At 44.2% G+C, this 24,409-nt stretch overlaps 1 protein-coding gene across 1 annotated transcript; it reads left to right on the top strand.

The window, feature by feature from the left end:
* Nucleotides 1–1,463: 1,463 nt before the first annotated feature.
* On the top strand, nucleotides 1,464–1,879 carry LOC133817147 (auxin-responsive protein SAUR15-like). The gene has a single exon (XM_062249597.1). The coding sequence runs from the start codon at nucleotides 1,464–1,466 to the stop codon at nucleotides 1,866–1,868; it is 405 nt and encodes a 134-aa protein (XP_062105581.1). The 3' UTR covers nucleotides 1,869–1,879.
* The last annotated feature ends 22,530 nt before the right edge of the window (nucleotides 1,880–24,409 follow it).

The raw sequence follows: 24,409 nt of genomic DNA, 5'->3' as shown, positions 1-24,409 counted from the left end.
TGTATATTTTTTTTAAATTAGAAGTAATATTTTGGATTATTTATTTAAAATTTATATGATAATCATAAGTTAATAAATTTCTAACCCGTGTATATTTATGATTGAGATCTCTAAAGAGAGAAGATATAGAAACCATGGGCGAAGTTTGGTTATGTAAAAGTTGGTGACGAGCAAGTTGTGGTTCATAACCTGAAACGACCGCAAGTGTTATGTATGTATAGTACATGTTCAGAAGTACCTTGCCAATTTCTTATTCTACACTCAAAAACAAAAACATAAAAGTCTCAGTTAGAAGAAGATCAGATTAATTAGTTTGCCTTTTTCTGGGCACTATTATATGTCTAGTCATTTTCATGATAATAATGTAGACACTATATATATAGATAGACTAATATTATTCTCTGATTAAATATATATCTAAAGGAAAATAAAACAGAAAACAGAGATATATAACAGAAAACTCATCTCAGATCATGATATTATTGATAAATGATAAGATCAACTTCAAATTAATTATTTAGATGTTATAATTGATATTATTAGAGGTATATATATATATATATATGTACAAATAAAAGAATATATAATATATAAATAGATCTATGTGTGCATGGGAAACGATATTGGCCGCTATTTAAGCCAATAATATGTAATCTGCATGGTACAATGATTAGGGATCGAGCCCCATGTATTGACTTTATAGTGATGCTCATATAGTCGTCATCTTCGTCAAGTACGTAATTTGAGCCACACACAATCACCAAAGTTATTGTAGCAAAATTATATATATATATATATGACATTTAATTATTTATAAATATATTATATATGTTGTATCATTGTCAGATTCACATGCATACATCGATACTTCCATGTGCACTATATGCCAACAAAATATTCAGGTGGTTTGGAAAGGTATGGGGGCAATACAGTGAGCAAGGAGAGCCAATTCGACCATGTTCTACGTCTATATATATATTATAATATAAATATATAGTAAGATAAGAGGGAAAATAATAATGATATATAATTGTATCTATTCTATACCATATCATCATGAATTATATCAAAGATATATATATATATATAATATGTGTAACTGAATCATCAATCGAGTAGAGCAACAGTTGATCATCTCATCATGTCGTTATCATATAGATATTGCATGTACACCAAAAATGTGAATTTAGTATATATATATATATATATCAAATGGTTCTCGACAATATAACAACTCTCTAAGATAATCTTTCTTACAAAGTTACAAGTTGGGCAAGTAGTAACAATACCACAAACAAACAAATCAATCTATTAATTTCAAGACAATTTTTTATTTGTTTATTTATTTTTATATAAAGTAAAAGCAATATTTGCCACTATATATAAGAAAAAGAGTATGAGTGCCTTACACCAAAACATATATATATCCAATCTAGCTAGATATCTAAACACAAAACAACAATATGGGAATTCATCGTCTACCGGAGATGGTTCTTCATCATGCTAAGCAAATCATTCGACGGCGGTCGTCGGCGGTTTCTTCGAAACACCGGTCATTCTCCACCGTTGATCATGATGATGATCATCATGGTCATGGGGTGTCAAAAGGGCATTTTGCAGTGTATGTTGGTAAAGAAAGTGAAGTGATGAAGAATAAGCGGTTTGTGGTTCCAATCTCATATTTGAAGCATCCATTGTTTCAAGATTTGTTGAATAGGGCTGCTCGAGAGTTTGGTTTTGACCATCATTATCCAATAATGGGTCCCATTACCATTCCTTGTGATGAGCAAGATTTTATCAATCTCACTTCTTCTTTATTTTCCTCTACCTCTGCTAGGCCAGCATCATCTACCTATATATATGCCTAAATAATATTACAAGAAGTACTTAAATTTGTCTTTTACCTTATTATTACCTCTTCTCTCTTTTACCTTTAGTTTTTCTCATGATATAGTTGTGAATAATTATTTTTATATATATTTAACTGCTCCATTTTTGTATTATCTCTGAGTCCACTTTTTTATTGTTTTGGGTTCATTCAATGGTAATTAAAATAATTACTTTTATATATATATATATATATATATATATAAAGCCATAATTCAATGGTAACATATATCACAATAATAGTAGCCACAATTAATATTTGTATTAACTAAAAATATGGGAATGAATATTGGAAACTAATAATGCTTATCTTAACATCAAGACTCAATACAAACACACAAATATACATTAGCAATGGAATTGAATGTGATTTAGAATTAAAACTTTAAAGTAATAAAGAAAAGCACAAACAAAACTATGTGCGAACAGAGAAATCAACAAATGTAAAATCAATTCTTCATCTAGTTTATTCGATGTATTACACTCCGATTATTTTCAAAGAAACGCTCATTTTTTAGAAAAAAATAAATGTAAAATCAACAAGTAGAGATCACAACAATCTATCAGCGACCAAATAGTCACAAGCAGATCACAAGAACAACGAGCAGAACACTATAGGATATGTTTAGTTGGGAGTAATGAAAACATAAAAATATGAATGAGAATGAGAAATATAAATGGAATAAATTTTAATATGAACAACAGATTTAATAATTTTTTTAATTGTGCATGAGAATGACTATTCCATTTGGTTTTAGGTGGAATAGATATTCGACCAAAATGATTGAAATCTAATCATAGGGAAAAAATGAAAATAGATTGATTTCCATTTTGTTGTTCGTGTTAGTGACACGTGGCAGGCATTAAAGAGTACTTAAGTCTTCACAGAAGCTAATTAAGTCACCTAGAGCTCGCTTGGAGCTCCATAGAAGGAATGTCTTGCCTTTAATCACCGTTCACCACCATCGGAAGAGTATGTTCTCGTGGAAAAACTACTTCCCGAGGACCACGTTCCAGGATGTTACTCCAAGTCATTATCAAGACCATCTCTTCCACCCATGTATTCCAGGTCTGTGAGATTCCTCCTCCGGGCCTAGAGTAAAGCTGATAGGTGTCAAGCATAGTGACCCTGGACCACAAGCAGCCATCTAACATTCACTGTTGCACAAATCGTGGTGTCGATTCAGTACAAGCAACAAGCATGAGGTCTTACGATGCCGCCTGACATGGGAAAACATGCAACTATCCTCCTGACACTATCAGGAGTGTGTTACCCTATAAAGTAGTGGGCTGAAACATTCTAATTGGGCCCACTAAGATACGTAGGGGCCCACCAACACATTAATTGATGGAATTTACCATTTATTACTCATTTAAAATCATATTAAGGGAGAATAATTGTAATAAATCCTAATTAGGGAATTAATTGCCCTCAGCCATCTATAAATAGGGTTAAGACACACTTTGTAAAGGATCCCAGATTTTATCGTGTACTCAGAGTATTGCCAAAACGATGCCTAAAATCCTCAATAGAAGCTTGATACCTCCAAACTTTTATCATCATAATACAAGTGACTCGTGGACTAGGGTTTATTCATAATCTGAACCACATAAACCTCTGTCTCAACTTTCATTTATTTAAGCTTTATTATAATTAGTTGTTAGCGAAAAAGCTAGTCAACACATTCTATTGCATTTCTTTCTGCCCGAACCAAAGAGGTGATAGAGTTATATTGATTCAGTCATGAATTACTTACATCCGATTTTAAGCTTTGTCAACTCAAATCTTCACTATAAAATAAACATGTTACAATCTTTTACTGTTGGAGCAAATCGTATCACAATCAAGTACACAACTCACACACAAAAGTTTCCCTTAAACCCAAGTTACAATCTCTCTCAAACAAGGCTAACTCAAGTAGAAAGGCTTTCTCACACACTAGCTAGTCTCCTTTCAAAGAATGCAAAAAACTCACACACGTGTCTATCTTTACAATGAACTAATGTTAGCTATTTATAATATATGTATTACAAGAATAAGTGAAAGCTAATAACTAACTTAACAACCTACTATAATCTTTAATCTTGAAAAGTTTGGATTGCTGACTTTTGGATAAGTAGATTGTGAATTAATAATTAAATTTGGAGAATTAATATCCACAATTAATCGTAATCTTATATGCATGAAATAATAATTCATTCTTCTTGATTTCAGTATAAACATTAGATTTAATTCTCTATTAATATATATTTTAATTTTAGCAATCTGATCATGTAACGCCCTACTAATCCAAGATTGTTACATTGTGTGTTTAAAATAGTGCTTACTCGTTAAATGAGTCATTTTGACTCAAAAGTGTAATTAAATAAAAGCTTAGGTACTAATTTTTTTTGTTAAAATGTATAAACTTTTCATTAAAACTTTAAACATTTACAAGGGATCCCAAAAAGATTTATCAAAATATGATTACATTCAGGGTGTACAAAATAGATGGCCTAAGCGACAAAATTTAACTTTTATACTCTAAGTCCCACAAAATATCTCGACTATGGTGGCAGCAGGTCGAAAATGTAAGCGCCGCTCCGAAGCCCTCCAACTCATGGCTGGTCGACCTTCCCTTGCCCTTACCTGCACCATAAAGCACCCGTGAGACAAGACCCAGCAAGAAAACCCCACAAGGCATAATAATAATCACATTCAATATAAAAAATAATTTGCATGTTTTACAGTTTATAAACATATTCATTCCAAACATATAAATCATTAACACATTTCACAGCTTATAAACACGCTCAATCCAAACACATAAATCATCTCACGGCCGTGCCGAGCGACCTTGCCGAGTAAGGTGCGTCTCCCGGAACCAAGCTTATGGCCTATGCCAGGTGAGTGGGTACTATTCCCTCAAATTGACTCCGCCTTCACGACCCACGTTCCACATGATTGTCGATCAGCCCACGTTCTGCATGATTGCTGAATATAGATCGTACCGATCATCCACAGAAAAATCAATGTTAATAAGCATAGAAAAAAAACATGATCTATATGCATATGCCAGTTTTCTTACCTAGATTCTAACAATGACAATAAAATGGCCTAAGTGTGATCCCGTTCAAGCGTACTTAGCCAAACCTAAACAAAACTGATCAAAATTGATTAATACCAAGCTTAGTTCACAATTCCGACTATAAAATAATCACTTCTAAACTTTTCTTAGGATCTAGGACCGTAGATATTTTCCAAGCTTTCCAACCTTATAAAGAACGTCTAAATCTGACATCGAGGTCAAAAGTTATGGTCTAATTACAAAATCTGAAAATTGTGACCTAAAACAGGGTTAGCGCTGCAGTGCCGTACTATAGGGCCGCGCCACCACTGAAGTCAGAGAGCATTTTAGAGCCTAAATGAGATTCATTTGCACCGCGGCGCTCACCCACTTGAGCTGCAGCGCCACTGCGTAAAAACCCAGAAATTTTTGCGTTTTCTTGCGATTTCTCAACTCAAAGCGACCCCAAACTATCCCAAACCACATTTTAGTCAATCTTACACCAAACTCGACCCCCATAGTAGCAACATGATAACTCTAGAACATAGAGTTATCTTAGTCACTTTTAGGCTTATAATTCAATGAGATTAGAGTGATATTTTTTCTTTTTGTGTTTAATTTCACTTTATTTGTGTTTGTGTTAGTTTTGATAAGTATAGTGTTTAATAGTTATGAAAGGATTAGAAATGGCTCATTAATAGGTGAAAAATTATCTTGTGAATGGAAGACTTGAAAAGGCTCACTTTGGTTTTTAGTTTCTTTTGTTGAGCAGGAAAACTCAGAGATGCGATCGCATTTATTTTAACCGCATCTCCTGGAGCTATGTGGGGATGACGTGGCTGCTCACTTAAGTGACTGCTGAAGTGGCGTTTTTTAGGAGGACAGTTGGAATTCATCAATCTGCATCACCACTGGGTCCCATAACAAGTGGTGCACGTGAGGAGCAAGGAATTTTTCCTAATCTGGGCTAGAAAACCCTAAAGAGGAAAAAAAAAACACTAACCATGGACACACTATTTTCCCCTATCATCATTCACTACCATTGAAAGAGAAACCAACCGCCCCCACCATTGGAGAGACTAGATTTTGAGCTTCAAGAAGGAGGAAAGAAAGTATAAGGAAGAAGGAGAAGAAGAGACAAATTCATCTAGCTCTTAGTGTTTGGATTTTATTTTCTCTACTCGTAATCTTTGTATTTGAATTCCTTTAATTAACTCTCATGAAACCTGTAACGCTCTGGTTACCCCAGAACAGTTACGGTGAACGGTGAACCGGAAATTTGACTTGCTACTCGAGTTTTTTGGTTAAAAACGTGCATCTAAGTGTTATTAACAAGCTAAGGTGGAAAACCAATAAAAAGGAAATGATATATTTTATTAAATACATAAAACTGTTCATGGGCCCATAAAAAACATTTACAAGTTATTTACAACTCAAACTGATCATTACTGTTTTAAAGTTACAAACCCGCCGACCTAAGCGGCAAAAATAGGGTAAATCCCCTAGTTCCTCTGAGAACTCCTTAGCCGTGGTGATCAAGCGGCCGCATATGTACACATCACCACCTAAGCTCTCCACTCAAGGCTGGGTGAGATTTTCTTTCCCTTTACCTGCACCACATAGCACCCATGAGCCAAGGCCCAGCAAGAAAACACAATATAGCAGGATATAATATCAACAATGATCATAATAATCATTCAGGACTTTCAGTCCAAAACAGATGAGTGACAGTCGCAAAAGTCACTAAGTTGGGTATAGCTCCCTTTAGCCTTGTGACGATAGGGTCACCGGGGATTAACAGATAAGTGAACCTTTCACTAGCTTAAACATGATAGGTGCATGATGACTAGTCACCAACATAACCTTCCTCATGACTCTAGAGTCATAACTATGGAACTCTGTTCCCTAGCCATGCGACAAGCAGTCACCTAGGCCTTTGGCACTGGCTCTGAGTAACTAGTCTTAGACTAGCCAAGCGCTTATAAGTTTCATCGACTTTAGGTTCGGTCCAGCATTAATGCCTTAGAGCCATTCAATGCTGATATCGATTAGATCTAATCTTCATTCGGCCCTGCGTTCAGGACGCTTATGCCGTTTCTGACTCTTAGGTTAGTGTCCGTGACTAGTCAGTGCCATATACAAGTAAACAATATTTGCTAGCATTTAATATGCAATCAATGTCCTCATTTATCAACCAACATGCCTCAATAACAATCATTCATGTCACATACACAGGGTTCATTTTTCTTACCTCTGATTCAAGCGAGAATGAACAAAAGAACGACCCTTGAGAACGATCTGACTTTTAGTCCTTTAGCGGTCACCTAGTCCAAATATGGGACACCATCAATAAAATGATAAACAAGGGTTCCCAAACTAAGTTCTAGCCTCCGGGACATCAATCCCCACTAATTCGGGTAGTATGAACAATCCCGAGGCCTAAAACCAAGTTCCCGGGGCCAAAACACTCAAACGGGCTCAAACCTGTCCAAGGGCTGCGGCCCTAACACCTTGGGCCGCGGCCCCCAACCCAGAGCCATCCCCAAACACGTTCTCCTTCATCCCAAACCCTCCAAAAACATGCCTAAACACTTCCAAATCATCAAATCAAAGTTCCCAAGCTTCCCAATGATCCAAAACCATCAAATCCCAAGGCTCAAACAAACCAAAATCTCAACGATTCACAAAAGCCAATTCTAAGCTTAGAAACTCTAAAAAATCAAAACTTAAAACTTAGATTACCTTTGATTGGGTTGTTTCTCGTCAAATCCTTCGGTCAAGAAGCTTCTAATCTTTCCTAGGATCGCTATGCCTCGATCCTCGCTTGATTCCAACTCCTAGAACTTGAGATTCCTTCAATGCTTTGAACAGTAAAATGAACTAACGGGAAAAGAACGAGAGGTTTTCTAACGTACGTTCTATCTGACAAGCTACTTCAAGCTTAAGTAACCTCAAATAAAACCTAGTGCTCGGGGTCCCAAAAACACCCCCGGGGACATTATAGTCAAAACTTCCAGAATTCCCTCCTGATCTCAATAACTCCCAATTTATCATCAAGTAACATTCTCATTATCCAATATCCCAATAAAAGACCCCCGTTATGACAAAACCGCTAATCCATAATATAAGACCGTCTCATGCCAAATAGCTCGAATATATCTCCATAATAATGGGATCTCACTCACAAATCACAATATGCACCCAAATACACAAATATGCCCTCAACAGGCCAAATTACCAAAACACCCTAATAATCAAATGTGGACCCACATGCATGCATATAACATCATATTATAATATAATTCACATAAACATGCATATATTCATTTAATGACATAATTAAACAGTTATGACTCTCCCGGCCTACTAATCCAGCCATTAAACTGCATTAGGGATTTCGGGGCATTACAAAACCCATGGCATAAATTATTATAATTATTCTCTTGAATTTTAGTATTAACTAAAATTTTGTAGTTACAGATGCTAATGAACTCTAATATGTAATTTTGGGTGTGTGGGTAATTTTAATGTTAAAGTTGTTTTGAGGTTTTGTTCAATCAATGGGTATTATTGTTTATACTTGCTCTATGTTTGGCCAACTTGAGTAGGTAATTAAATTGGTATTGATGCTGGAAAGATTAATATTAATAGATACAAAGATTGATTGATGCATGTTCTTAACTTTTATGTTTTGGAAATTGTGTTTATATAGGAATATATAATCACCTTGCATGACTTTATAGGTTTGTGCTCAAATTGATATTCTTAACATTGATTGGGCATAGGAATATGTTAATTAATGCAAGAATTGAAGCTTAATTGCTTAGGAAAAAGAATTAAGACAAGTAGAAACCTAGTTAACATTACCCAGAATTGTGCCTGCATTGTTACCCACATCTGTGCCCAAAATTGCATATTATAGGGAATTAGTAGCTCTAACTTCCCATCATCGCTTGATTAATCATTTGCTTACTGTTTTAGTTTCGTTTTGGTCGTTAGCTCACTCATTTATATATTTCGTTTTTTATTTTTATTTTAGTTCAATCAACCTTATTGCTTATTTTTATTCCAAATTGTTGGGTTTTGATCTTTACAATATCTTGCTTAAAAAATCCCTAAGGAGACGATATTAAAATACCTACTATTATATTACTTGCATGCGATTGTGTACACTTGCACATTAAATATCATAAGAAAATATCGCAACACAACATAAACAATATATAACATAAAGGTACTATAAAACATCTCAAAAACACCTTAAAATCACAATTTAAAACTTTGAGTTTGAAACTCAAGCTTTTATCCCAAAAATTCGAAAATTAAACTTAAATTCTATAACTTAGCTATAATTAACCCTTTCCAAACAGTTATAATCTATTTCCTATCATCAATACACCCAATCACAGAACCTAGAACCCAAGATTTCCACAAATCCATCAGAAAAACCAATTTGCACAAAGAACATGAAAAATAAAAAGGAAAAACCTCAAGAACAACTTACCTTGTTCTGAATTCGAAAATCCTAGCTAAATTATGACCTTGGCAGTTGCTAAATCCTCCCCTTTGATGCCCCAATCCTTCCAAAGTCCTCAAAATCCCAAAAAATGGGTCTCTAGCTTGCCATTAGTGTGTGTGTGTTCTTGGCGAGCTCAAGCAAAACCAAAAGAGAGAGAGAGAGAGAGATAGAGAGAGAGAGAGAGAGAGAGAGAGAGAGAGAAAGAAGTGTTTGAACGTGAATGAGGAAACTTCAGCCTTAATTTTCATTTTCCCTCTATTTTCCTAGTCAAATGACCATATTCCCTTCCCCATAACTATTGGTATTAAATAAGAAAAAAAATAAGAATACGCAACAAAATAGATTTTAAAAATTTATTAATACCAGCCGGGATCATACATATATATTTAGATATATTAAATGACACATAAATAGATATAAGATTACTTCTAGTAGTCTATCAAGTTTCGTTGAATCTTTTCGTATAAATCAATGATCTTCCTATTCTTTGTTGAAAGCTCACACCATAGTCTTCCAAGTCAATCCTCTAACACACAAGGACGTGTGTGGGCACGTACTATGATTCAAATGTTGATTTAGAACTCTCTAGATGTACTTAGCACATGAGATCTAGAATGGTTTGAGAAGAGACAGGATATTGAAATTAGAATTTCAGGTTTAGGAAATTCTATCATTTCTTTTCTTAGAGAGAGTCTAATAGTATCTGCTTAATTAAACTTATGAAATATATCACTTCTTTTTAGGTTTATAAAGAGAATTAACTAATTTAATTAATATTTATTTTATTTAAATAAAGCTGATATTTAATTATTTAATTTAAATCATACTTAAAAAGAATAATTAAATATACAAATTAATTTGAAATTCAAAATTCAAAATCCCAAGGATAGAAATATCTCTGATATAGGGGCTACTATGTGGCTTTCCCTGATTTTCTCATTTGTTTGTTTAATTAATATTTAAGATAATATATTTATCCAAAAATCAATATCAGTCAATTCAAAATTGACTTTATCTTAAAATATCAGTTTTAAATAAATATCTTATTATAAATTTCTTATAATAAGATAATAATTAAACTCTCTCAACATTAATCAAAACATGATTAATATTTATTTTAACATAAATTTTTTCACAAATAAAAACTATATAGTTAAATAATTAATTAATTCACAATTAATCAATTGCCTATAATTATCACTTAATTATTTCATTGCCGTGGAAAATTAATTCATTTGCAATTTTGTTCGTCTCTCTATAAATTTTTCTTATGACATCCTTACCCTTGACAGTGTAGGATATATGTGACCTTAGGACCATGGACCTATAATAAGAAGCTCCAATAAACCAGATTATTAATTAAAATCTTTAATCTAATAATCTTATTTATTAATTCTATGATTACTCCACTATAAATATGGAATTGCACTATAAGTATTTATAGAATTATATTTACAGAGTTTTTTCTTCTAGTCCATTGATATAATCAATAAAATGTAGTTATGTCCTCCATTTATTGGTTCGTTAATTAGAGCTGGTCAAAATTAGCATTTTACGCTTCTAATTACCTCTTGTTCCTTAAGTATCATTAATTCTTTAGCAAATAATTAATCTATAATCAAATTATAGATTTAAGCTCAACAACTATTCAGTTTCAAAATCAACCCTTACAGGAACTAATATTTGATATGTTAGGAAAGCATGGATTCCATTATTGTAAATCATGTTCCCAGCCATTCATGATATTGAATCTCCAAAACAAAAGTATCTAGCCTCATTATATTAAGAGACATTAACGAATGAATCAAAAGATCCAATAAGCACAAACAGGAGTTCATGACTACTCAAGATTTAGATTGATCTACAAATTATCATCTATTATGATAAGAATTAAATCTTAATGCAAATGGTAAGTTTATAAAGATTGTTAATTCATATCGATCCTATCATATATAATCTCTATTATATACAGTACATTTACCAAGATGTCTATCGACATCAGTAATCTGATTCTAGATTACTTGCACCCCGTATGCTTAGTAACCATTCATTAAAGATTTATTACTTTAATATGTTACTGACTATTTTATTCATTGTATATGATCTTAATTCTCCCATACTAATACAAGATCATATCCTCATAAATGAATATGAGATTTTCTTGATATTCATATAAAATATTCAAACAATAATTATAACATTCAAATATAATAAAATGTACTTTTATTTAAATCAATAAAATGTCTTTACATGCTGTTATCCCCATTTCCTGCCTTGGGCCCAGCCCAGGCCCGCTTGGCAGGGAATGACTGGCATCAACGGCCCAAGTTTGGGTCTAGACCCGAACGGTGTCCAGGAAGGATGATCCAGGACGATCATCCGGGAGATGTATAGTTATTTGGGGTTACGGTCAAAATGTATGCAAACGGTCTCGGAGCCTGGTAAGCGATCCGGACCCTATGGAGACGATCCGAGCCTACGGTAAACGAAGAGAGACAGAGGTAAACGAACCCGGGTCAAGTCCTCAGGGTTGGCAGGATAAAGCATCCGTGACCCTGAAGCCGCCCCACGACGCGTGGGGGTTGTCCCCACTTTTCACCTACGGAAAAGGCCACCTCAGGATTGCACGCTGCTAGTTCAAACCTGCGCTGCCACTACACTGACTGATTTTGTCCTCTGAATCTGCCTCGTAACTCGGAATGCCCAGACCAAAAGCCCCATTTTGTCGGGTGAAATATAGGCTTTGGGCTGCCCCAGTGGGCTTTGATCATTCTTTGTCTTTCATATTTTTACCTTTTTGTATTGAGCTTCCGATAGGGAAGCAAGTGGTATTTATATCCTTGTTGGGCCCGGGTCAGCCCGGCCCAAGCCCAGTGCTCCTGTGAGCCTATAAATACAGGTGACAGAGCACTGGAGAAAGGACCTCTTCTTGGCTTGTATACAGTTACTCTGTTAAAACATAGAGAGAAACTCCATTGTTAAAGACTTTCCAAGCTCTAATACAACTGTCTCGTGGACTAAGGCTCGTTAATGCCCCAACCACGTAAAAACCTTGTTTATATCTTCCAAATCCCTCATCATTAATCTTGCTTAATTTTTGTTAATATCGTTTCCGAAAATCTCGGTAAACATTTTGGTGCTTTCATTGAGAGCCTGAGAAAGCTAGCGTTAATGTCAAACCTCTACAACAATGGTGAATACAAGACACACCACTTTCAACCCCACTAACCCTGAGCAGGGCAATGGAGAGCCGCTGCCCTCCCAACCTCTTCCTCAGAATCCACTTGAGAACGCTCCTCCTCAGACGTCTCACCTTGACGAGTCACAAGACTATGAGGGTGGAACAGAGTACGAAGAGGAGAATGAGGAGGAATATTATGAAGAGGAGGAGAATGAGGGGGAATAGCCTGACAAAGCTGTGGATCCCGAGATCCCAGGAGTGGATCCTAACTGGGAGGATCTAGAGGTGACTAGACTGAGGCAGCAAGTCCTGGACCAAGAGGCCAGGATTGCTGAGCAGGCAGAGGCATCTTGGCGGATGCAGGAGTCCCTCCAGGACCTACAGGCACATAGCTGCGTAGGGTCCGGCGACCAATCTCCCAGCTGGCATGCTCCGCAAGCCAGAACCGGAGCCCCCGAAGACATGAGGTCGGCCCCTCCCCCGGAACAATTTCATGAGCTAGTCCCAAGAAACCCGGACCGGGAGAAAAAGAAGGCCGAGGGAAAGACCCGAGAGAAAAACACCCCCGTCACGAAAGTCGGGACCCATTCCCGGCCGCTCCCTAGGAAAGAGATGGTACGCCCCATCCCAGGACAAGGCCACCCGACCAATCCGCAAGGGACACGGCCGCGAGACACTCGACCCCGGCATGCCCCAGGGCGAGACGGGCGGGAAAGGTCTTTTCACCTAGTGCCTCAGTAAACAAAAATCGCTGGGAACGCCCACGTAGCGAAGAGCGTCACGCCCTTAGTTCAGGGGACGACACGTCCCGGGTAGACCTACGTGACGGACTGAACGCTCGGAAAGAGTTGGCGACCTTAGGAACAACATCAATGACAGGAGGAACGAAAGAATCCCCCTGGAGGATGGCACGACCAGGTAGCTCAAGGAGCAGCTGGCCGCTTTGAAAAAGGTCACGGACTGTTTGGTCCGCAAGCAGGAAGGAGCGGATATCGACTCCGACGAAGAGGACAAAGAGCCCTGTGCGAGGCACATCCTAGACGCTGTGCTCCCCAAGGGGTTCAAAATGCCGAGCCTCACTACCTATACCGGGAACACCGACCCCAGGGATAATCTTTCCTGATATAGTTGGCTTATGACCGTGGCCCAGGTTAGTGATGACGGCAAGTGCCTCTGTTTTTCCATCACTCTAGGTGGTCCCGCCGAGGAGTGGTGGAAGAGACTTAAGCCGGGATCCATCCAATCCTGGTCAGGGCTGCAGTCGGTGTTTCGCAAGCAGTTTGTGGCCGCCATGAGGATGGATATGCAAATCAGCGCCCCCGCCAATATTAAACAGCTCCCCACGGAGACATTGAGGGCCTACATCCAGCGTTTTACCTAGGAGGCCTCCAAAACCAAGGTGGACGATGGGCAGCGCCTGGTGGCATTATAATCTGGGTCGGGTCCCCCCTCTGGGATGACATGCAGCGTAGCAAGGCGGCTACTCTAGAAGAATTCATAAGGAGGGCCCAGGGTTTTATCAATTGGGAGGAGGCTCAAATCCAGGCGTTCGGATGGCCTCCGACGCCTTAGCCCAGTACCCACGCATTCCCGGTGTACGGAGTGCAATTCCCAGCATAGACCTACGTCACTCCCCAATTGTCCCAGGTTCGGCGGTCACGGCCGGGGTTACCTACACCCCTACGGTGTACGGTCCTGCCTTTTCAGGGTATGCCCCGGTCCTATCCGCCCCCTTTTCTGGATATGGAGCCGCACCAGTGGGTCACAACGCCGCCCCCGTCGGGGACCAGCAGTCCTAAGTGGGGGGAACAGAGGCAAGTGTAAACCCTTCCTGGGGGAAGAGATCCGGCAAAGGCCAAAATCGGTCCGAGCCGACTAAGAAAGGCAAAAGGGGCTACGAACCCCAATATTCAAAATACACCAATCTAGTGGACACCAGGGAGAACATCTTCCTGGCCACAGAAATGGTGGTTTACTACCGGAAGCCTAGCCCCATGTTCAAAGGGGGGAGAAATCTGAGGGATACCAACAAACGGTGCGCCTACCATAAGGACGTGGGCCACACGACCGAAGAGTGTCGGCAGCTCAAGGATGAGATCGAGAATCTTATCAAGCTGGGGCATCTCCACTAGTGGGTCAGAATGCCCGTTGGAGTCCCGGGCCTGTCAGCAGGTCACGGACAACCCGCGATCCCGGGTGCGCCCAGGGCATATCCGCCTCAGGGAGGGTATGCACAGGGTCTGACGGCGCAAACCCCTCAGGGGGTCCCCGTCGCGCAAACACCCGGCCCTGGAATTCCTTATCCATCCGAGATGGCACCCCCTCGCGTGGACGAACATGTGTCCACCATCTCGGGCGGACCTTACCTTGAAGGGTCGTTCATGAATGATCAGAAACGCTACCTAAGCGAGCTCGACCATGATCAGGAGGTGTACGCTCTGGTCCAGGCGCCGGCTCAGCGCCCTAAACTGATGAACCTCCCTATCACCTTCACGGAGGACGATGCCCGCAACATCCATTTCCCGCACCATGACCCGCTGGTCATAGACACAAATCGCCAACAAGCTGGTGTCCCGGGTGCTGGTGGACGACGGGAGCTCCGTCAACATCTTGTTCAAGCCCGCCTTTCCACACGATTGGCTTGAATGAAGCAGATCTGGCCTCATGCCCAACCCAGATCTACGGCTTCAACAGAGATGCGTTACTCCCCATGGGAAAGATCCAGTTGCCCGTAACATTGGGGAATTAGTTACAACACTCGTTCAAGTTCTGCACCTTCGTAGTGGTGGATTGCCCCACTACTTACAATGTCATTTTCGGCCGTCCCACACTAGTCGAGTTCGGGGCCATCACCTCCATTCGTCATCTTTGCATGAAGTTCCCTTGCGACAACGGAGGGGTAGGGATAGTCCGGGGAGATCAGAAGAGCGCCTGGAAGTGCTACCACGTGTCTGCCCGACCAATATACATGGTCCAGGACGAACCCTTCGAGGAAGTCATCAACCCGGTTCCTCCTCCCCTTGCTGAGAGAGCGATCCGGGAAGAAGATGAGCTGGACCCGAGGATAAGAGACGATCGCGTCTTGGAGCCCATGGATGAGATTGAGGAGGTGTGTATTAGTGACACCGATCCAACTAGGGTAATCCAAGTCGGGAAAAATCTGCCGGCAGAGGTCCGAGCCGCCATAATCGCCCAAGTTAAGGAGAACCAGGATATTCTGGCCTGGTCTCATTCAGATATAACGGGGATCGACCGCAACATCATCTGCCACACGTTGAACATCGACCCGAACGCGACCCCGGTCCGTCAAAAATGAAGGCCCTTGAGAACGGAGAGGGTCGAGGCCCTCAAGCTGGAGGTAGAGAAGCTGTCATCAATCAACTTCATACGCGAGGTTGTATACCCTGTGTGGCTGGCCAACCCCGTTCTAGTGCCGAAACCGAACGGGACGTGGAGGACGTGCATCGATTTCACGGATCTCAACAAGGCTTGTCCGAAGGATTGCTTCCCGCTTCCCTGGATCGACCAAATGGTGGATGCGACATCTGGGTACGAGATCTTAAGCTTCATGGACGCTTACTTCGGCTACAATCAGATTTCCATGCATATGGAAGATCAGGAACACACCAGTTTCCAAACCTTCAAGGGAATATACTGCTACATCGTCATGCCCTTCGAGCTAAAAAACGTCGGGCCAACCTATCAGAGGCTCGTCAATTGAATGTTCCAGGCCCAATTGGGGCGAAACATGGAAGTCTACATCGACGATATGCTGGTCAAGTCCAAGACATCCGTGAAGCATTCAGACGACCTGGCCAAAGCTTTCGCAGTCATTCGGAAGTATGGGATGAAGCTGAATCCCAAGAAATGTACTTTCGGCGTGGCCTCCAGGAAGTTCCTGGGTTTCATAGTGAGCTTCTGGGGAATAGAAGCCAATTCAGATAAGATCAAGGCACTGGTTGATATGCCCTCTCCCCGGAAGCATAAGGACATGCAAAGTCTGACCGGGCGGATAGCCGCCCTAAGCCGTTTCGTCTCCAAAGCCACGGACAAGTGCATCCCGTTCTTCAACGTCCTTCGAGGAAGCCAACGGTTCGAGTGGTCAGTCGAATGCGAAGAATCCTTTCAAAACCTGAAAGAGCACCTGGCCCGAGCGCCGATCCTAGCAAAACCAGTGGTCGGGGAGCCTCTGTACCTCTATCTAGCAGTGACCAAGCACGCGATCAGCGCCGCATTGGTGCGGGATGAGGAAAAGGCCCAGCTCCCGATATACTACGTGAGTAAACGATTATTGGGCGCTGAGTCTCGATATCCGCTAATCGAAAAGCTAACTTTTTGCATGTTGATGGCGTCCCGAAAACTCCGGCCTTACTTCCAGGACCACGCCATAAAAGTCCTTACCAACCACCCCTTACGGCAAGTGTTGCAGAAGCTCGAGTCGTCGGGAAGACTCTTAAAGTGGGCCATGGAGCTAAGTCAGTTCGATATAGCGTACATTCCTAGGGTCTCCATCAAGGGGCAAGCCCTAGCCAACTTCATCGTGGAGTGTTCCGGTATCACTCAGGGGGACGATCCCGCAGCCCCCGTATGGAAGGTGTTCGTGGACGGGGTCTCGAATGAGAATGGGTTCGGGGCCGAGATCATCCTGGTATCACCCCAAGGACACCAGTTGCAAAACGCCCTACGTTTCCAGTTCAAGGCATCGAACAACGAAGCTGAGCACGAAGCCATGCTGACCGAGATGCGCCTGGCCCAGGAGGTAGGGGCCACGAACCTGGAGATCTACAGCGATTCCCAGCTAGTCGTCAGCAAGTCTCGGGGGAATATCAAACCAAAGGAGAGAGAATGGCGGCTTATGTGACTCAGACGAGAGAGATGCTGCAGGCATTCAAAAAGCACTCCATCCGCCAGATCCCCTGAGAGCAAAACGTGTTCGCAGACACACTAGCAAAGCTGGCCACCGACGCTGAAGCAGAGCTGGCCGGGCTGGTCCCCGTTAACCATCTCCCCATCCCAAGCATCCGAGCCTCTGTGGTCAACGCCATTGACCACTCCACGTCTTGGATAGGACCTCTTATCCGCTATCTGACAACCAATGAGGTGCCAGCAAACAGGGCCGCGGCCAGGAAGCTTCAGTACCAGGTCCACAGGTATGTCATGATGGACGGAAAGCTCTATCGCCGAGGGTTGTCCATACCTTACCTCAAGTGTGTGTCCAGGACAGAACTAAGCGCCATCATGCACGAAGTGCACGAAGGCTTCTGCGAAGATCATACAGCCGGACCCAGTCTATCCAAAAAGATCCTGCGCCAAGGATATTTCTGGCCGACCATGAAGAAAGACTGTATTGACTACGTTCGCAAGTGCGAGCAGTGCCAAAGATACGCGAAGGTCCCACGGGCCCCGCTGACAGAGATAACCTTAATGAATAGCCCTTGGCCTTTTGCGGTGTGGGGGATCGATCTGGTAGGATCACTCCCGACCGGGAAAGGAGGAGTGAAATACGCCATCGTGGCCGTCGACTACTATACCAAGTGGGTTGAGGCGGATCCCATGAACACAATCACTTCGAAGAAGGCCCTGTATTTTTTCATCAACAATATAGTGTGTCGATACGACCTCCCCTACAAAATTGTATCCGATAATGGGAAGCAGTTCGACAGCGTCCACTTCACAGATTTTTGTGAGAGACATGGCATCGTCAAAAGCTTCTCCGCGGTTGCCAAGCCCCAAGCAAACGGGCAGGCGGAAGCCGTCAACAAAATCTTGAAAGGGACGCTAAAGAAAAAACTCCAAGCCTGCAAGGGCAAATGGCTCGAAGAGCTGCCCCGCGTGTTATGGGCTTACCGGACCACCGAGAGGACATCCACCGGGCACACTCCTTACTCCATGGTCTATGGATGCGAAGCTGTCATCCCCATCGAAACGACCATCCCGTCTCACCGAAGAGACATGTATGATCCCGCCCAGAACCGCACTTTACTCCAGGAATCACTAGATCTCATCGAGGAGATCCGGGAGGAGTCTCAAGTGCAGCTGAAGATGTACCAAGGCAAGATCGCACGGCATTTTAACTCAAACGTAAAAATCTAAACGTTCGGAACCGGCGACTTAGTCCTGCGAAGAGTCTTCCCTGCTACCCAAGATCCGGGAGTAGAGGTTCTTGGCCCGAATTGGGAAGGTTCGTACGAGATCCAACACGAAGTGTGCCCCGGGACATACCGTTTAAAGCGGCTCGATGGCACGGAAGTCCCAAGAGCCTCGAACGCAGAACATCTCCATAAATACTATCATTAGTCAGGAGAACGTGTTCCAATTTTTTATTTTCGTTGTAAATAATGTATGCCTCAGGGCGATCCCTTGAATAATAAAAATGGCGTGTGCAAAACGCCATAAAGAAATGTTATCAGGCAATGAAAATTCCACTCAAGTGACCCCAGAACAGTCTCCGCTCACTTGTGGGGGGTATCCTCGGTATGAACAAATACCAGGCGGGGCGCAAGGCTCAGGCCTAGTCCCGACCCAGACCGACAAGGTCCGGGGGGTACAAACCCCGTAGGACCAAGCCTCGGGCTGGTCCCACCCCGGACGAACGATGTTCGGGGGTATAAATTAAAAGAGGACCAAGCCTGGGGCTGGTCCCACCCCGAACGAACGATGTCCGAGGGTATAAATTAAAAGAGGACCAAGCCTCAGGCTGGTCCCACCCCGGACGAACGATGTCCAGGAGTATAAATTAAAAGAGGACTAAGCCTCAGGCTGGTCCCGCCCCGAACGAACGATGTCCAGGGGTATAAATTAAAAGAGGACCAAGCCTCAGGCTGGTCCCGCCCCGGACGAACGATGTCTGGGGGTATAAATTAAAAGAGGACCAAGCCTCAGGCTGGTCCCACCCCGGACGAACGATGTCCGGGGTTATAAAATAAAAGAGGACCAAGCCTCGGGCTGGTCCCACCCCGGACGAACGATGTCTGGGGGTATAAATTAAAAGAGGACCAAGCCTTAGGCTGGTCTCGCCCCGGACGAACGATGTCCGGGAGAGAAGAGCATCCGGTATGCCCTAGGGCAAAGCCGTGGCCCGCGACTGGTAGAATGAGGGAACTAGGTTTCACAGTAAACTATTTGAACCTCGTTGGCCCAGGCCATCAGGGTTTCGAAGTTGAAGGTTGGACGCCCAGGCCGTTGGGCCCTGGATGACAAGATTGAAACAATTTGACAAGCTAAAGTCAAGAATAGTCTAGTCCAGGCTGTTGGAACTAGGACCAAACCCTCAGAATCAGTCATGCACGGTGATAAAAAAAAATTCTGAGGGATAACAAAAATAACATAAACTAGAGGAAGCAATACAAATTGTCTTGGACGTGTACGCACGCATAAAAGTTACAAAAATCATAAAAATAAAAGGGGCAAGGTGGGAATCCGGGCCTAGGCTTCATCCTCCAGAAGCTCTGCGTCTTCCTTCTCCTTGGCCTCGAATTCAGCCCACTTCGAGTCCGGGTCGGGAAAGATCAGGAGGTTCATGCTTTTATCTTTGCGCCAAGCCATGTAGATGGCCTCCTCAAAGGTGACGTGCAGGATGTCATTCGCCCGCACCTTTCCGCGGCGGGCCTCCTCATGCGCCATCATCTCCTCGCAAAGAGAGCCATCCAGCTCACGGATCCGGGCCTCCAAGCTTTGGACCTTCTCCCCGTCCCGGACGGACTGAGCCGCAACCGCCTCCTGTGCGGCCCTTGCTCTGAGAAGCTCCGCCTCCAGAAGGGCTACCTTCTCGTTAGCCTCGATTTCTTTCTGGGACATGGCCTCTTCAAGCCCAGCCTTGACTCGATCAAACTCTGCGCGGTCTGCGTCGGCCTCAGCAACCGCTTTGTGCAAGGACTCCCGAGCTTGGGCCGTCTCCCTGGCCAGGGCCTCCTTGGCGACCTCCCTTTGATTCAAGGCTGCCTCCAACTCCAGATGGAGCGTCTCCATCTTCATGGTCGCCTCGGCCACCAGGTCAGCATTCCGATGGGACAGTAGAGCGTCCTCGAACAAAGCAAAGTTAGAATAATCCTTACAAACAAATAAAAAGAGGGAAGAAAAAACACAAAGCAAACTTACAGCGGTGGCCTGATGGCGGAGGGCCTGGGAGATGAACAACATGTCCGGGTTGGCGATGGTGGCATACCGTTTGAGTTGGAGGTTGGGCATGGTGTTCTCCACCTGGTCCAACAAGTCCGCCGTGAAAGGGGTCGTGTCCTGCCCCGACTTTGGGAGAAAGCCCGTCTCGGCGGCTGGCCGATCCACGATCGGCTGGGGGTCGCTGAAAGCCGCCAGGCGCTCAGCGAACTCAACCTGACGACGAATCGTTAGGGCCTTGTACGTCTCATCCCTCCTTTCCCAGCCACTCTCCCAGGTCCGGGAAATGAGCCTGGACTGCTCGTCCCGCAAGATGGCTTCCCCCTCCTCGGGTAGGGCCGGATGTATGGGGATGGCCGGTGTTTCCGGAATCTCCTTCGCGGTGAGGCAGCTTTCCCTGTACGACTCTCCGGCCGAGCCAGCCCACCTCGTCTAGGGCCTCTTGTTCCCGGTTTCGACCTCTGCCGCGCCCAAATCCAAGGCCCTCTTCCCGGAACTCTGGCTTACCGCAGGTTCCGGCTCCAAATCGATCACCGGGGTTTGGGCGAGGTCGGGGACGGCGATCGATTCCACGGCCGTAACCGGGACCGCGGCCACTGCGACCTCGCGGGGTCGAGGATCCGCCCCTGGTGTCTCCTTGTTGCAGGAGGGGCCCGGGCCTGACACCTCAGGTGTTTTCTTGGCAGCCTTTTTTTCCACGACCCTGGCCGCCCTCGCAACCCGGACTTCGAGGAGCTGCCTCATCTCGTCCACGGGGTTATACATGTCGGAGTCTCTTGCAACAAACACAAATGAAAAAGAGTTAGTACGATTAAACAGGAAAATATAAGTCAAAACTAAGAGTGACCCGGGACGAACCCTTATCTAAGCCCCGGGCGTGACTCAACTCATCTAACGCAAAAAAGTAGACTCGATCCCCGATGTCGTCCGGGTTCAAGAAATTCCCATACTGAAGGAACCCGGACAAAAACATGAGAACTTCCGAGCCTACGAGAACAGGAGACGAAGTTCTCGTCTCCCCGTCAGCGTCGAACACGGGGCCTCGAAATGCTACCCTATCCCTAGCTAAGTCCCTAACTTGGGGAGCATAAGTTAAGATCAAAGGTGAGTTACCTCGCCCTGATACGCTAGCCCCTGGGGTACCCGTGTTCGGCAGGGCCTCCTCGGAGAGGGCTTCCAGGTCCTCAGAAGCAGCCGCCTCCGACTGGACCAAGTCCCTTTTCCGCTTGGCCGCGTCTGCCCGTGCCGCAGCCTCTACTTCCCCGATGTGTTCCAGGGCCAGCTGCTCCCTTATGGTGGAATTCTTCTTGCACTGATTTCCCCAAAGACTTGGGATGACGATAGTCTGGTGGGCCGCGAGCAGCCCGACCAGTCGGAGGTTGTTCGTATTGACGTAGCGTCCTACATCCAGGTCTTCTGCGTTTAGCCCGGAGTTAAACCTCCTCCGGTCCAAGATGAACTGGGTGAGAGGAGTCTGGGCAAAAGGTCCTGCCACCCGAAGTAACACGGTGAGAAACAAAAAAGGAAAATAAAAAGAAAAATCAGCTAGCAAAGGGTAGGGGAAGCACTTACCCACTCGCTAGAAGTCCAGCAGCAGCGTGGGGTTCTTCTCCACGAGGAACTCGGACGTCATGAACCAGTAATGTCAGACGTTTGGGGGATGCTTCCAGGTGCTTGTAGGAGCGGGGTAGCTACCCCGCGGCTTCAGCCTATAGAAGCCGTCCAAGGTCTTGTCCTTGGCATTGACCTGCGTTTCCATCTTGTAGAAGTACAAGATTTCCGCAGGGGTCGGCTCCGCGATCTCCTTCGCGACGCAGAAGACACGCCATCCCGCAAGAAGTCGGTAGGCTTGAGGCAGAAGCTGGAAGGGTGCAATCCCCACGTATGTTAGGAATTGGACGAAGTAGTCGTAAAGCGGGAGTGTGGCTCCCGCACTGATGTGGCCAGCGCTCCATGCCCCAAACCCATTCACGAAAGTATGCGACCGCTCCTCTATTCTGGCCAGGCGGTTGTGGAAGAGTCCGGGAGTGGACTCTATGCCCAGGTGCTTCTCCAGGATGTACATCATCCGGTAGTTCCGGAACAGATTCGGTACCGTGTCCATCTCCCATCTGTTGCCTTTGGGGTTCTAGGACCCGAGGAGGGCGAAGGGGGCCCTGTTGACTTCCTCCTCCGAATGAAGGGTGACACCCGACGTCATGGCTGATGATCTGGGAGCAAAGAAAAGAAAACCAAGCAGTCAATACCAAAACCCAAGAAATTCGGTTAAGGTATGGGGGGCCTCCTACGGACTGCTTGGAGTCCCTTCCGGATCAGGTCCGGGTTCACTAGAGAATCACAAGACCTAGATCGGGAACGAAAAAGGGGCCACTAAATAGGCTCCACCGCCTGTTCGGGAAGCATCCAGACCCGGAGCAACCCAGACCAGGCGGCCTTCCTAGCACTATTCCTAAGCGTAAACAAGTTCTAGCAGCCTAAGCATAAGAACAAAAAGACAGCCTACGTTCATTAATTTATCAAGGCGAAGGACAGAAGGACTTACTGTGAATAACTGGCCGTGAAAGATGGTGGTTGTCCGACGATAAGGACGGCAGAATCTCTTTCTTGAACTAGTAAAGGCGGTTCAGCAACTCGTCGACAGGACAGGCCCAGGACGTGCACTCAGGAAGAGGTACAGATGCTGGGACTGTTGGAAAAAGGAGACGGCGCAGAGTAAGCAGGCGGTGAAAGATGTCGTCGGCGAGATCGGACATAAACAGATCCTCAGTTCTTAGAATGGCTCGAGAGTGTAAAAGTTTCAAATGAATGTCTGAGGAGTATTTATAGAGACCCAAATCCTGGTCTTTGATCCAGCGGATAGGAAATCCCCCAACGGACGGTCCAAGATCGTGCAGGGGCATTAATGAGCACTCGAGTGCTGGATCCTCTCTATTTCAATCCAACATCCCAGGAGAGGATAATTTCAGAGGTCGCCCCATCCTACGGTCCACCTCATCGTAGAAGCATTAATGAAGGACCCCCATGCGGATGGGACGCTTCGGAATCCGTGCTGACGCACTAGCCTAGGCCTAGCGACCCTTGGGGTGGTTAGGTGACCTTTCGAGGTCAAGTTCCATCATTGCAGCAGTCGCTGGGTGACACGTGTATCCCTCGTCATGAAATGGGACTTTAGTAAACAGACCCGGACATTGGTAAATGGCCCGAGCTCCGCGTGCGCCCAACGCACACTGCCCCTTGCCACGGACCCACAATTCCAAGAAGGAATTGGGAAGACAACCTTGGAGTATCCGGGAGCAAGGCAAGCCTCCACCTCGTAGACCCAGGTGAAGGCTTGGGGGATAAATGCTATCCCCATTTCTTGCCTTGGGCCCGGGACGGTGGTCCAGGCCCGCTAACTAGGCAATTGGGGTTGGGCCCAGCCCAGGCCCGCTTAGCAGGGAATGACCGGCATCAACAGCCCAAGTGTGGGTCCATACCCGGATGGTGTCCAGGAAGGATGATCTAAGACGATCATCCGGGAGACGTATAGCTATTTGGGGTTACGGTCGAAATGTATGCAAACAGTCCCGGAGCCTGGTAAGCGATCCGGGCCCTATGGAGACGATTTGGGCCTACGGTAAATGAAGAGGGACAGAGGTAAATGAATCCGGGTCAAGTCCT

The sequence above is a fragment of the Humulus lupulus genome, chromosome 1 (genome assembly GCF_963169125.1).
Source record: "Humulus lupulus chromosome 1, drHumLupu1.1, whole genome shotgun sequence".
In the NCBI taxonomy this organism is placed as follows: Eukaryota; Viridiplantae; Streptophyta; class Magnoliopsida; order Rosales; family Cannabaceae; genus Humulus; species Humulus lupulus.
The sequence above is the reverse complement of the archived record's forward strand: the minus strand, read 5'-3'. Positions and strand labels throughout refer to the sequence as shown.